General features: G+C 38.2%; 2 protein-coding genes across 2 annotated transcripts; one reads left to right on the forward strand and one right to left on the reverse strand.

The window, feature by feature from the left end:
- Nucleotides 1-898: 898 nt before the first annotated feature.
- On the reverse strand, nt 899-2257 carry LOC149220815 (aspartic proteinase nepenthesin-2-like). The gene has a single exon (XM_089387212.1). It carries the CDS (start codon nt 2255-2257, stop codon nt 899-901), a length of 1359 nt encoding a protein of 452 aa, XP_089243338.1.
- Nucleotides 2258-7698: 5441 nt separating this feature from the next.
- LOC149220816 (uncharacterized) lies at nt 7699-15330 on the forward strand. The gene is made up of 6 exons (XM_089387213.1): nt 7699-7735; nt 7883-7974; nt 8412-8480; nt 12453-12623; nt 12714-12951; nt 15266-15330. The coding sequence occupies exons 1-6, from the start codon at nt 7699-7701 to the stop codon at nt 15328-15330; spliced, it is 672 nt and encodes a 223-aa protein (XP_089243339.1).
- The last annotated feature ends 588 nt before the right edge of the window (nt 15331-15918 follow it).

The raw sequence follows: 15918 nt of genomic DNA on the forward strand, positions 1-15918 counted from the left end.
GACGAGTGGTTGACAGATGGGCCCACTTAGTGTTGTAGTTGTGCACCTATGCGGGTATGGTACGATGTGTCTAAAACATGATGTCGTGTGACCTAAAATATGTTTAAAGAAATCAAAACTTTTTAATTTATTGAAGCAGCTTAATTATTCCTGAAGCGTTCAAATACTTGAACAAATATGGCAGGGCCATCTGAAAAACAAGTCCAACTTGTAACTGAATTTCAACTTTCAACTTCACTGCAAAAATATTATAATCCATTTCTCCTTTTTGGGTCATTAGATAGCGGGCAAGCACAGTGTCTATATATTATATACTTTCATCGACAGAAATTTGAATTTTATATATATGCATGCAATGAAAGTGTCCGCGCCATGAGGTAATTTGCATGCTTCTACCACCCCGGTAAGGACTACCGCTACGACAATGGCTCCCTTGTTATATAAAGGATAACGTATAACAAAAAAATATATATAACCATACAACTACCACTATCAACTACTATCAACTATGTGTCTCATCTTTGATCACCCAGCCTAACCTTACATACCATTATCATATTTCATCACCCTGCATAACCTAACTTAACTTATCATTTGAGAGGTTGAATCGATTCACTCCTGTTCATGATATTTATTTCAAATTTCAAGACACAACTCTCACAAACTTCTTCATCAAGAGGACACTCTCAAGATTCATAATAACGCTAATCATAAATTATTTCCAAAGCACAACTCTTACACGCTTCATGAAAATGATACTTTCAACATAATAATGTTAATTATAATTTATTTTAAAAGTATAATTTTAATATTTATGAAACATAAAGTAATAGGTGAATCTAATGGAAGAGTGGTATTACATAGAATCACAGGTAGTGGGAGCAATGGAGGAGTGGTATTACATAGAATCACAGGTAGTTGGAGTAAAGTAAAGATTGTTGCGGCCGAGATCGTAGACGATGTGGAAATTCTGCTGCTGAATGTTTCCAAATATCGATATCGAACCTGCGGGCCCTGAAGATGCGAACGCAAGACAAACCAACCCACCAGTATCTTCCTGATTTGATATGAACGAATTCTCTGGCGGCAAAACATACTCCGCCCCACCTGCAAAGTTAAAAGTAATACTTGGAAGTCGGAGATCAGACGTAGAATTGTAACAGAGATCGAAACCTAGTTGAGATGAATCAACTGCCTGAGCTTCAATGGCGGACCGGACAGCAGCAATAAAGGGTGTGTATGCCGGATCCACAAAAAACGTTAGAGTCGTTCCAGAATCAATTATAAGTCCTCCACCTCCATCGGGCTGAATTTCGAAGGTATCATCCGGAATCTGGACTGGTTCGCCCCCCACATTGATTCCAGCGAGGCCCAGATAGTAAAAAGTCGGGAAAGGATTGTTTAGAATCAGAGAAGTGACGTTAAAATCTGAACTAAGGATACCAGCTCTACCCAAGAACAAAGGGCTTCTCTGTGCCTTATTTTCCATGGATCCTAAACAATAGGAGAAAACGTTGTCAATGGAAGATCCAATCTGCGAAACCAGTGACAGAGGCCCTCGGCCCATACCCACTATACCGGCTGAATCGTCGAAAAAACCACCTTGGTCATGGCCGCAACCAAATGCAATCTGCGGAATATAGGTCCGCGTGCGCAGAGCTGCTGTTGCCAGACTGAACGTTTCGTAAGCCAAAACTCCAGCAGTGTGAGAAGAGTCTCCGTACTGGTAATAATAAATGCAATTTGCGCCGCCATCGCACCTGTGCTCCCCCACGGCCAAGCAAAAATAGCTGGAGCACGAAACATTCTTGTAAGTCGATGACTGCGCGGGATTATACATTGGGTCACTCTGTGGAATACAGTAATCGTCGCAGGGTTGGCACTGGGTCCAGATCAAATCGCTGCCTGTGTCGAGTATTGCATGCATGGTTACTGGAACTGGGTACCCAATTCCAATCTGCATTACAAATTCGCCATCCGCGGCGCTAATGGGACTGTAATAACTCTTGGAGCCGAGGCCAGAATTTTGGGAAATATAGTATTGCAGCCTCTGCAACCTCTGCTTGCTTCGTCCAATTGCTCGCAGGAGTCGTTCAGCGTTTGAGGGGATCCGGGAGTCTCGACGAATGAGATCTATTCTGAAATTTTTGTTATTCTCCCGTGCTTCGTTGCGCCCTGAGCAATTTACATTAAATTGCAGAGCACATGAAGCGATCGTGGCGATTAGCATAACGCCCAAAATGCCGAGTCTCGCCATGCTGCAACAATTGTCCAGAGAAGTAGAGACAGGCAGACGGTATTGAAATTTTGCAAAATATCAAGTGGATTTATAGAGACAATCGAGATATTTTGCAGATATTTGCAGTTACAAATTCCATTGCTCACGACGAAGTCGTGGGAGAGTCCATCCTCTATTTCTGCATTACTAACATCCATGCCTTCTGCTGTAAATCGTTTGCACACCGATTCTGTGTTGAGAGAATGACTGTCGAGGGTTTTTATCCCATTGAATTTTATCAGAACCGGATAGGTTTCGTTTGGCTGCCTAAGCAGTGCTGGACATAACAGTATATGTTGCGCTAATCGCTGAAGCACAGTTGAAGATCAAATTATAAGTTGCGTTCAGCGTTGAACAACTGAACCATGCTTGTTGTATGGTTACGTGGATCCTAGAAACTTTAATTTGCGAACATGGCTTTAGTCTAAAAGCTTGTTGGGGTGTTTTCGTTTTTCCACCAAAAATTTAATAAAATTTTGTTGGAATATGAGAGTTTGATAACTTCAGGATTTTCATGAGCTTCAATTTATTTAGATATTAAAAAAAACCCACATAAGTTAACTAAGTTAACTGATTAAAACATGGGTGACAAGAGTTTTGTTAACCCAGATATCCATTATTTCAGTTGACTATTGTATTAATTAATTTGTTGAAGTTACTTACACATTAGAAAGCTTTTAAATGTCAATATAGTTTAAACCAAAGATTTTTCTTTTTTTTGGTTTACGATTTTTTAATTAAACAATTTGATAATTGTATGTGCAAATCATATATATAATTTATTACGCCAATAAGTGTCTTTATTGGAGTTGGGAACTTTAATCATTTTTTTAATTAATATTTTTGATCGGATGACTTAAATTGAAAATGCCAGTATATTCTCGTGGTTGCCACTATATCAATGGATAGAATTCACACCACTAGCTTACTTGCATGTCTAAATCACTTGTTTAAAGCGTACTTAAATTAATTTTTTACAAAGAATGATTAAAAATTTACTGTACCTCTTGTTGATAGCCACATATATTCATTACTGAGAAATGTATTTAAAAAAATTATAAAATATATATTCAAACCAGCATTGATTCTAAAAAGTATGTTTGTTTACATTCTTAAACGTATGCTTCTTCAACCATTTGCCAAGTGTTTTGGCAGTGAGAAATGTATTTAAAACAAATTATAAAACATATATTCAAACCCGCATTGATTCTCAAAGGTATGTCTATTCACATTCTTAAACGTATGCCTCTTCAACCATTTGCCAAGTGTTTTTTTCCAATCCATTAGCTAAACTGAGTGGTTTCCTATGCGTTATTAATTCCCTCACCCATTGTTGCATTACACGCTGAAGAAATTTTAATTTGTTTGATCTTTTGAGCTCAATTGCTACTAGATCTCATTTCAGGTCTACTCCATTATGTAAACTGAGTGGTTGCCTATGGGTTACTAATTCCCTCACCCATTTCATGGTTAAGGGTTTGCATTACAAGCCTACGCAATATGAATTTGTTTGATCTTTTGAGCTCAACGAGAGAGCTCATTTCAGGTTTTTTTCATTATTGGTCATTTACATTTTTTGAGCTACTTAATAGTCACTTCCATAAAAAAAAATTTAGTGATTTTAGATGGTGTTTTGGTAGAGGATTGTTAGGCTATTATACACTTATCTCATCACTGGTTATTTATATTTTTAGAGCTAGCGAGTATTCATTTCCATAAAGGTTTTTTAGCGAATTACTGTTTTTTTACATTTTTAGAGCTATCTAATATTCACTTTCATAATTTTTTTTTTAGTGATTTTAGATGGTGTTTTGGTAGAGGATTGTTAGGTTATTATACATTTATCTCATCACTAGTTATTTATATTTTTAGAGCTAGCGAGTATTCAGTGCCATAAAGGTTTTTTAGCCATTTTAGATGGTGTTTTGGTAGAGGATTGCCAAGCTGTTATATATTTAAGAGTCATAAATTTTAATCTCCACAATGGACCTTGTTATGAGTTTGAGAGAAATATTGAAGAAGAACTATTCTTCATGTTAGATGCAAGATACTCATATCAATTCCACAGTGGACCTTGCTATGAGTTTGAGAGAAATATTGAAGGAGAATCATTTTTCATGTTCAATGCGGGATACTCATATCAATTCCTTCCAGGTTTTAGCTTGCTTTAGAGACTGGAACTTGAGTTCTTTCAAGTTTTGTTTCTTTCTACAAAATTAACCAGTAAAATGAGGTTTTATAGGTTTTATAATTTGATAATAAGTAAAACTAAGTAATTTTTTAGCTTTATTATTTTGTATAGAAAATTGAAATAATGTTTTAGGGTTTTATTATAAAGTAGAGTTGGGGTATAGTTTTTTTGTTGCATCTTATCCTCAAAGTAATACCCAAGGGTGCTGCAAATTCAATTCATTTTTCAGTATCATTTCTCATATTTACACTGACATTTTTCAGTATTCTTTTTCATATTTACGCGGTATGATTTTGTATTAAATATTTGTTTATTTTGTGGATTTGTAGCATTGCCATAAGGTTGCATTGCTGGTTGTGCTAAAAATGTTACTTATGGAGAGGACTAGAATTGTGCACGAAAAGTTAAATTAAATTTTATCATCTTAATGTACCTTTTGATATAATTATGATGGAAGGAGTTCCTGCAATAAGCTCATAAATGTTGATGGAAGTTTTCCATTCATTTACAATGTTTTTCAATGAAATAAAGTATTAATCTACGTCTTATTATTAAATTTTTGTTTGTGGCTATAAACATGGCTTCATTGTTGCAAAGGTGGATTGGATTAAGAAACTTCTACTACAACCATTCTTCTATAACAATAAAATTGTCATTTTGTTTCGGATTCGAGTTAAGTGTTGTGTAAGCAGTGTTGTGCAATGTCTAACCAGTGTTGTGTAATTCAGTTTATAATTGAGCATATATTTTATTTGATTGATAATCAATAGAATTATTTTGCTACGTGAATGAAACAACCCTATATTTGTTCAATCCTAATGGAATATTGCAAGCCATATTATTAAAGTATAGGTTCTTTGGGTGTTTTCAGTCAGCACCATTGAAATTTAAAAAAAAAAAAAAAAACTAATTCTTCAATCTTGTTGTATGATGGTTAATATATATTGATTAAATCTGCCTAATGAATTTGATGCAGGAGCATCCGACTGAAAAGGCGACAACTAGAAATGTTTTTTTACTTTGTGCTGGAAAGGAAGAAAAAATTATGAATTTTGTTTTATTTAAATTAAGGCTGATACAACCTTTGTCCTTTAAAAATTAAGCAAGAAAGTAAAATAGGATTAGTTAAGAGTATGTTTAAAGAAACTGTTAGATAATTGTAAGGTAACTGAAGGACAATTTCTCAACTAGAAGGGACTACTAGTAAGGCATAAAAGCAAAATCAGATCCCCGGTCTGTCATCTAGAGAGAAGAAAGAATACAGAAATTGAAATTAAAATTTGTTTTCTTGAGTATATGTGAAAGCAAATGAATCTAAAATCTCTGTCATAAAGAAAGAAAGTCAATTTATTTTTCCTGTGCATTAGTGCTTCAAATATTGTTTTAAGCAAAATAGTGAAGTATTTCATTAAAGAGGCCAAATGACATTGACCGAAATCTCGTGACTGAAGGCATTTCAGACCAAAAACCAGACAAAGGCAAAGCCAACAAAGATATCACATTCTTTCTCAAAAACCCAGGTACATTTACATTGAGTATTCAAGCACACCTGTGCATTTGTTACATTTCAAAATTTAACAGTTCAATATACATTTATGAAACCAAAACAGTAGAGGGTTTCGAAACCCACAAGTGCCAAAAACAATGTTTTGTAGGCCAAGACCAGTCTGATAGCGAGGGTTTGAAACCCATAAAACCATACAAAACATAACTGAGAAAACGAAACCCCAAGGTTTTATGCCTGACTAAGGATAACACAAGAAAAAACAACAAGACAATCACAGAGGCATCCTACCCTATTTCCCCAAGCCACAAAGACCCCCAAGAATGAGGCCGTGGAGCAGCATTCTTCAGGTACGACCTGCACATCACCACAAAAACGAGATGGGTAGTTGAAAACCGGAAAGCCAAGTAAAATAAGGTGACAGAGAGTAGATAAAAGAAGGGAAGAAAAAGGGTTTACCTGAAAAAAAGGTTGTCTCTGAGTCAGAAGACGAGAACCGAGTCCTTAGCCAGAGGGTTTCTTCTAGGGAGAACACCATTGGTAAGTTTACTTGCTCACCAAGGGGCCAAAGGGTTAGAATAAAAAAAATATGAAAGGCAGGAATGAAACCAGAATTTTTTTTTTACTTGAAATAACGTTTGTTGAGCCACCCACAGAAGTAGTAAGGGAAGAACCTGTGGATACACAAAGCAGGGTCAACAACAGAACTAACATCGGAAACCACCACGAGTAGAACAAAAATGAAGCATAAGCCAAGCAACAAAGAATAAGTGAAAACTTGCAGATTGAAAGTCAACCTGAAGCCTTCATGGACCAACAAACAAACCACCACAAGAAACAAGCGAAGGCACATTGCATACATAGAGCCAAACCAGACCAACAACAGATGCAAGAATGGAGGCCGAATCTTAGTTTTCCCTCGGTCGATGTGAATTAGCTACATTTGCGAAACCAAGGCTAGTACAAAGGAGTAGGCCAAAACAATTAAAAGTGCATTAAACCCTCACAATTAAAACCCTGATTTTTTATTCGGAAGATCTACAAAGTTAAGCAGTTTGTTGGCACATTTCCTTTCCTCGGTATTGCCACCAATTTTTTGTATCAGAGCAGGTTAGTTCCTTTTCTCAGTAAAGATGGAGGTAGGTAGAAGAGGTCAAAGTAGAGCCATCAGAAAAGTAGCAGATGAAGGGCTACGAGAAGAGATCAGGACCTTAACTGCACGTTTGGCAGCAGTGAAAGCAGGAAGGCATAAAGATTCAAAAGGTGGGGATGACAGTGAGGAAGAAAACGCAGCCACTACAGTTAGGTCAGATGAAGAGCGACAAGAGATTAAACTGTTGAGATCAGTTTTGTTGGCTAGTATCAAGCCAAGACCGGAGGTTTCTAATTATGATGGTAGTTTGTCCAGAGAGGCATTGTTGGACTTGATAAGTGAACTAGATATATATTTCGAATATGAAGAAATTAGCAAAGACAAGAAGACCAAGTTTGTTGTCACCAAATTGAAAGGACATGCAGCACTGTGGTGGGATAGTGTGTAGGCAGAAAGGAGAAGATTGAACAAACCATTGATTAAAAAATGGGATAGGATGATTACTAAGATGAAGAGCAAATTTCTACCTAAATATTACCAAATTTCCCTTTATAGACAAGTACAGAACCTGAGACAAAGAACAATGACTGTAAAGGAATATACTGAAGAATTTTATAAAGTAAACCTAAGAGATGGCTATGTTGAAGATACCCGTGAGAAAACAACGAGGTTTGTGAATGGTCTATGGATGGAGATCCTAGATGAAATTAGTATTCTTTCCCCTAAGACCATAGAGGGAGCCTATCAGAGTGCTTTGAAGGTGGAGGAAAAGATCATCAGGAAACAGAATTCCAAAAGAGGATGTGGTTCTGGCAGAGGTAGGGGATAGTTCTTTAGCAGAGGTTGGACTGCCAACAGCAATGAAGAGGGCAACAGTTCAAAAACTTCGGGACAGACTGAAAGGGAAGGTAACACTAGAGGAGGAAGGTCATACCAACCAGGAAGAGGTAATGGCAAAGGTAGAGGAAATGCCTATCAGTGTTACAAATGTCACAAGTGGGGACACAGGTCCTTTGAATGTCCTGAAAATGAACAAAATGGACAGAGGGGAGCATAAGTTACTCAGCCCAATGAAGCAGAGGCACCACCACAAGAGGTGGAAAATATGCCTGAAACAGGGGAAGCCTTGGTTTTGAACAAGGTGTTATTGAAACTAGCTAAGGAAGTAGCTGATCAGACACAGAGGAAAGCATTGTTCCGAACTATGTGCAAGTCGCATGGGAAATGCTGCAAATTAATCATAGACAGTGGAAGTACTAATAATCTTGTAGCTACTGAAATGGTGGGGAAATTGGGTTTGAAGAAGCTGAAGCACCCAACTCCATATAGGGTGTCTTGGTTGCAGAAAGGACACCAACTGCTGGTCGATGAGCAGTGCGAAGTAGAGTTTCATATTGGCAAGTACAAGGACAAGGTGACTTATGATATCATGTTGATGGACGTGTGCCATATTATGCTCGGCACACCATGGCAGTGTAGAAATTTTGAATAATATGACACTTATTCACAGAGATTATCCCGATTATACACTATTGCAGAATACATGCATAATACATAACCTCCTCTACGTTGATCATCAATTTAGCAGCATTAAAAACAATGAAACATCAATCGCATGTGCACATTAACACAGTGTGTAACCCGGGAAAGGATACAGCTAACAACCCCACACTATTTGTATATTAATGATTGATAACATGTAAAAATACATAGTACAATACTCCTCACAAGTACTCAGTACTATCTCCACCTGTTACACACAAACTAGCTCAGATCTGATGCCTCAAATCTCCTCCATTGTTTGCCTGCCTCCATTGCACAACCATACAAGAGAATGAATGATGAATGGTTGATTCAAACTCCTATTTACCTTGTGAAAATCACTCACACTGGAAATCACGTGAGCACAGGCTACAATTGCCTTGGTATTGGCCCACACTGCGCAATCCTCATTGGAATAACTCAATCCCATGCATGTGAAAATCTCATTCACAACTGATAGTCACAACTCACCCTTTCACTTACCTCTAACACCTGTCTCTGTTGAACTATCCATGCACTGAGTTAACTGATGTATTCTTTAGTTTCTTTATGAGTTAATAATTAGTGAATTATTTAACAATCAATTCACACAACTCATCGCTAGTGTATTCTTTAGTTAGACTAAATACAACTAGTTCAACTAAGTCAAACTGAACACAACTCCATCAACTCCACATCCAACTCCACAGAACTCACACGCATGAGTTCTAACTGAAGTCCTCCATGCAATAGCTCAACTAACACATAAGAAACCATGTGATTCCTTCTTTCAGCTACATGTGCCACATCCATAGCTCGAACTGAAGTGCTCCAAGAGGATAATATAAATTTTATAGTCTAAATATTATTATGAGACAATAATATTTGACTTTTCTATTTTTGACTAGCAGTCTAAAAATAGACTCTGATCACTCCTGCTGTGATCCAAAAATAGAAGTCCATCTATTTTTCCCAACATGACCAATCATCCATAAACAACATTCTGAAACTCGTAGACCATGATCCATATGTCTAAAAATAGACATAGTCTAAAAATCGACTTTGTGCCAAAAATAGCCTGCGGGACCACTTAGTGAAGGCGACCCCTTTCCACTAAGCTCCATCATCTTGTTGCATTTTCAAGACTCCCTCTCAACAAGATTGTGGATTATCTGCAACCCCTATCCTATAACTCTGAAATGTTCTACATGCAACATGATTCTCCGATCCAGTTGCTCCAACAACACTTGGAACAAAAACACTCCCAACTGACCACTCTAATGGGCTAGGAACATACTCTAATGCTGAAGCTCTACCTGCTGTTGACAAGTGCTCCCTCTCTGACATCTGTGCTACTGCAACATCTCCATGCATCTCGCACCATTGCACACTTCTCTGTGCCACCTAGCACTGTGCAAAACACTTGTGCCTCTCACATTGCTGCAGCCTGCTAGCTATGCGCTGTCCTGGGATTCCCTGCACTGTCGCTCTCTCTATCACTCCATTTGCATCTGTCTCTACCCAATCAGTCAGTTCCTGCTACTCCACAACGGGGCTCCCGTAGCAAGGTCTCATCCAAGATGTTGGGTACCTCAAGGATCCTGCCCCTCCTCCTTGGGACGATCAATCCACATCACCCCACCTCCTACATGGAGGTATGGCTGCATGCGATCCCTTTGCCCACCTGGCTCAAAGTTTCCCCCTACTGGAGGTCTCTGCATGAGTAGATGTCTCTAATCGATCTCCTCTCAACTTCCCTTGTTGTGGCTGCTCCACAACCTCCTGAAGCTGCTACACCAATCGTGGCTCCTCCATAATCGTTTGAGACTTCTTCTGGCTCTGCATGTTGAGAGGTAATATACCCTCCCTCTCAACCACCAAGTCTCCATCAGTTGCCTTGCTGCTCAAGGCTTTGCATGCATCTATATGCAACTGATAAAGGTTCCTGACTCGAACCCCTATCTTCCAGGTTTCTCCAGTTGTCTTGCTGCGCAGGAAAGCCTTTCCCTCGCTGAAAACAACATCATATCCCTTGTCTTCTAACATTACCACAGAGATAATATTCTTCTTCAATCCTTGAACATGCATCACTTCCTTCAATACGAAGGGTTTACTAGACTCCCTCTCAAAGGAAATGGTACTGATACCGGTTGGACTGTATCTACCATCATCGCCCATCTCAATGTGCACTCCAAGATCTTTCTCCTCCAGATCAGAAAACAAATCTCGATCTCCTATCATGTGAAAAGATGCACCACTATCCAAGAACCACACCGATCCCATCACACTTGAAACCAGCCTCTCCTGCTTCAGATCCAGCGACTTGCTTGTTCTTCTTCTTCTGCGGACAATCTGTGGCATCTCCATTCTCAACTTTGATGTTTCTAAGTTTATCCTTTAGCACCATTCCACCAGCTCAAAAACTCAACCGCTTCTGATCTAAAATTCGTGAGAACAAAGTATTTCTTGTACAGAGATCGACTGTATGGGCTTTTACCGGATATCTCACGTTCCAAAAGAAGGATGATTCCAGAAGCTACCTAGCCCAATTACAGACTCTACCTAAAGAAATAAAATGTAAACACTTTCTGAATAATAGATCTGATGATCAATCCCGCTTTGATATCCTGTAGAACTTTTTCTACAAACCAACCAGCTTTGATACCATATAGAAATTTTGAATAATATGACACGTATTCATAGAGATTATCTCGATTATACACTATTTCGGAATACATGCATAATACATAACCTCCTCTACGTTGATCATCAATTTAGCAGCATTAAAAACAATGAAACATCAATCGCATGCGCACATTAACACAGTATGTAACCCGGGGAAAGCATACAGCTGAAAACCCCACACTATCTGTATATTAATGATTGAGAACATGTAAAAATACATAGTACAATACTCCTCACAAGTACTCAGTGCTATCTCCACCTGTTACACACAAACTAGCTTAGATCTGATGCCTCAAATCTCCTCCACTGTTTGCCTGCCTCCACTGCACAACCTTGCAAGAGAATGAATGATGAATGGCTGATCCAAACTCCTATTTACCTTGTGAAAATAACTCACACTGGAAATCACATGAGCACAGGCTACAATTGCCTTAGTATTGGCCCACACTGCGCAATCCTCATTGGCATAACTCAATCCCATGCATGTGCAAATCTCATGCACAACTGATAGTCACAACTCACCCTTTCACTTACCTCTAACACCTGTCTCTGTTGAACTGTCCATGCACTGAGTTAACTGATTTATTCTTTAGTTTCTTTATGAGTTAATAATTAGTGAATTATTTAACAATCAATTCACACAACTCATCACTAGTGTATTCTTTAGTTAGACTAAATACAACTAGTTCAACTAAGTCAAACTGAATACAACTCCATCAACTCCACATCCAACTCCACAGAACTCACATGCATGAGTTCTAACTGAAGTCCTCCATGCAATAGCTCAACTAACACATAAGAAACCATGTGATTCCTTCTGTCAGATGCATGTGCCACATCCGTAGCTCGAACTGAAGAGCTCCAAGAGGATAAGATAAATTTTATAGTCTAAATATTATTATGAGACAATAATATTTGACTTTTCTATTTTTGACTAGCAGTCTAAAAATAGACTTTGATCACTCCTGCTGTGATCCAAAAATAGAAGTCCATCTATTTTTCCCAACATGACCAATCATCAATAAACAACATTCTGCAACTCATAGACCATGATCCATATGTCTAAAAATAAACATAGTCTAGAAATAGACTTTGCGCCAAAAATAGCCTGCGGGACCACTTAGTGAAGGCGACTCCTTTCCACTAAGCTCCATCATCTTGTTGTATTTTCAACACGCAGTATGATAGGAAGGTCATCCATGATGGGGAAACAAACTGTTACAGGTTTGTTAAAGATGAGATAAAGCATATGCTAGTGCCCATGAAGGAAGAGGATGCTGTAGAAACCAGTGGAACAAAAGCATTACTGTTAGGTGGAAAAGAGTTTCTGCGACAGATTGAGGATAATGAGGTAAAATATGCAATTGTGCGAAGGCAAAAAATAGTATTGATAAATACTGAGATTACTAACTTGCCTGTAGAGATACGGGACATGCTGCAGGAATTTAGTGATATTGTGGTAGATGATCTACTAGACAAATTGCCACCAAAGCAGAGCATTAGTCACCATATTGATTTCATTCTAGGAGCCAGATTGCCAAACAAAGCTGCTTACTGGATGAGTCTGAAGGACAATGAGGAAATCAGGAAGCAGGTGCAAGAGTTGTTGGATAAAGGGCTAATTCGGGAAAGTCTAAGCCCTTTTGCGGTTCCGACTGTTTTAGCTCCCAAGAAAGGAGGTGAGTGGTGGATGTGCACTGATTCCTGGGCAATTAACAAGATCACTATTGGGTATAGGTTTCCTTTACCTCGGATGGATGATATGATGGATTTTTTTAGTGGAGTAGCATACTTTTCAAAGATATACTTGAAAAGCAGCTACCACCAAATCAAGATTCGAGAAGGTGACGAGTGGAAGACAACTTTAAGCACTAATGAAGGCTTATATGAATGGTTGGTTATGCCATTTGGATTGAGAAATGCCCCCAGCACGTTCATGCATTTGATGAATAAGATGCTGAAAGAATTCATTTGTAAATTTGTGATTGTATATCTAGATGATATACTTATATTCAACAAAACAAAGGAAGAGAATTTTTGACATGTCAGGTATGTATTAGAAAAATTGCAGCAAAATAGATTTCTGATAAATTTGAAGAAATGTTCTTTTTTCAAGAAAGAATTAATTTATTTGGGATTTGTGATTTCTGAGAATGAACTAAAAATGGATCCGGAGAAGGTTTCATCCATAGTTAGCTTGCCGTCTCCCAAGAGTTTGTTTGAGGTACAGAGTTTTCATGGATTGGCGAGTTTTTATCGCAAATTTATTAAAAATTTCAATGGAATTTGTGCACCCATGGTGGACACCATTAATAAGGCAAATCAACCTTTTCATTGGATAGAATCGACTGAGAGGAGTTTTCAGCTGCTGAAAAGGAAGATCACTGAAAAACAATTTTAAGATTACCATACTTTAACAAACTTTTACAAGTTCGTTGTGATGCCAGTGGGACAACCATTAGTGCAGTGCTTAGCCAAGAAGACAAGCCAGTAGCCTACTTCAGTGAGAAATTAAATGAAAGTAGGCAGAAGTACATGTCTTATGACAAAGAACTTTATGCAGTCATCCAAGCACTAAAGCATTAGAGACATTATCTACTGGCCAATAAATTTGTCTTATTTTCACACAATTCTGCATTACAGTATATTATGCAACAACATAAGTTGAACCATAAACATGTGAAGTGGGTGGAGTACTTGCAGAGTTTTACATTTGTGTTGAAAAAAATTAGCGGTCAAGCCAACAAAGTGGCAGATGCATTAAGCAGGAGGAATTTGATCCTACAGGAAAGTACGATACAAGTATTAGGATTCGAACATCTTAAGGACTTGTATGAAATAGATGTAGATTTTAATGAAGCCTATGAAGCTTGCCAAAATCCACTGTTGAGGGATAATAGTTCATGGCTGGACTATAATATGCAAGAGGGGTTGTTGTTCAAAGGAGGGTAGTTGTGTATCTCGGAATCTTCTATGAGAAAGAAATTAATCCAGGAAAAGCATAATGGAGGTTTAGCCAGGAATTTTGGCATAAACAAGACTTTAGATCAGTTGAGCCACTTTTACTATTGGTTGAAGATGCGTAGAGATGTACAGAGGTTTGTGACTAGGTGAAAAGTGCGTCAGCTTGCAAAGGGACACAGCCAGAACGCAGGGTTGTATACACCCTTACCTATCCCGAACAAACCATGGGACTCAGTTGGTTTGGAATTTGTCTTAGGTCTCCCGAAGACATAGCGGGGATTCGATTCCATCATGGTGATGGTGGATCGTTTCACCCAAATGGCACATTTCATTCCTTGTAGGAAAACCATTGATGCCATAGATGTAACACACTTATTTTCACATAGATAGTCAGATTACATGGCTTGCTGAAGTCTATTATTTCGGACTGAGACGTAAAGTTTACATGTCATTTTTGGCGAACCTTATGGAAAACGTTAGACACCAAACTGAACTTCAGCTCAACTTATCACCTGCAAACCGATGGGAAACTGAAGTGGTGAACCGAAGTCTAGGAAATCTATTAAGGAGTCTGGTTGGTGAAAATTCTTGACAGTGGGATCGTGTACTTGCACAAGAAAATTTTTCTTATAAAAATTCGCCCAACAGAAGCACGAGCAGTAGTCCTTGCCAGATCCTATACTAAATGCACCCACATGATGGGATTTGGGTTAGTTGGATTGCAGCAGTTCTGATGGTGAAGATTTCGCAAAGGCAATCAGCGATATTCATGAACAGGTAAAATTAAAATTACAAGACAACAACCAAATATACAAACAAAAAACAGATTTAAAAGGTAGGAGGTACAATTCAATGTAGGGGACCTGGTACTAGCACACCTATGCAAGGAGAGGTTTCCTAAAGGCGAATACGACAAGTTAAAACTGAAGAAAATTGGGCCTTGCAAGATTCTTCGAAAGCTTTCTATGAATGCTTATGAGTTGTAGTTACCTCCAAGTATAAGAATCTTGCCCATTTTTAATGTGGCAGATTTGTACCCATACATTGCGGCTAATGAAGAAGAAAGTTCAGAAAGACGAACACGAGACACCTAGAATGAGAACGACTCGTGGATTAAACAGATGCCTCAAGCAAAGCCTTTAGAGATCGAGTAGATCCTAAACACCCAAGTGGCTAGACAGACTCGAAGAAAAGAATATTTGCGGTACTTGGTCAAGTGGAAGGACCATCCTATTGAGGATATTTCTTGGTTAGATGTTGGCCATATTCAAAGCATTGGGTACTCTATTGAAGAGCTCATGGATAGGAGCCATGAGTTTAATTTACCTCGGGAGCCTGATGTAGGAGCATCAGACTGAAAAGGCGATAGCTGGAAATGGTTTTTTACTTTCTGCTAGAAAGGAAGAAAAAATTAGAATTTTGTTTTATTTAAATTAAGGCTGATACAACCATCATCCTTTAAAAATTAAGCAAGCAAGTAAAATAGGATTAGTTAAGAGTATGTTTAAAGAAACTGTTAGATAATTGTAAGGTAACTGAAGGATAGATTCTGAACTGTAAGGGACTACTGGTAAGGCATAAAAGCAAAACCAGATCCCCACTGTTAGGGTCTGCCATCTAGAGAGAAGAAAGAATACAAAAATTGAAATTATAATTTGTTTTCTTGAGTATATGTGAAAGAA

The sequence above is a fragment of the Pinus tabuliformis genome, chromosome Q, assembly GCF_031772625.1.
Source record: "Pinus tabuliformis cultivar Carrire ecotype Pingquan chromosome Q, CPIR1, whole genome shotgun sequence".
In the NCBI taxonomy this organism is placed as follows: domain Eukaryota; kingdom Viridiplantae; phylum Streptophyta; class Pinopsida; order Pinales; family Pinaceae; genus Pinus; species Pinus tabuliformis.

What these genes read in the sequence shown, in the direction of transcription:
- LOC149220815 (XM_089387212.1), bottom strand. Translation starts at nt 2,257, where the DNA reads ATGGCGAGACTCGGCATTTTGGGCGTTATGCTAATCGCCACGATCGCT.
- LOC149220816 (XM_089387213.1), top strand. Translation starts at nt 7,699, where the DNA reads ATGGCTATGTTGAAGATACCCGTGAGAAAACAACGAG. An exon ending in TTGGCAAGTACAAGGACAAG is followed by an intron (nt 8,481 to 12,452) that starts GTGACTTATGAT and finishes TTCAACACGCAG; the next exon opens with TATGATAGGAAGGTCATCCA. An exon ending in GACAGATTGAGGATAATGAG is followed by an intron (nt 12,624 to 12,713) that starts GTAAAATATGCA and finishes GACATGCTGCAG; the next exon opens with GAATTTAGTGATATTGTGGT.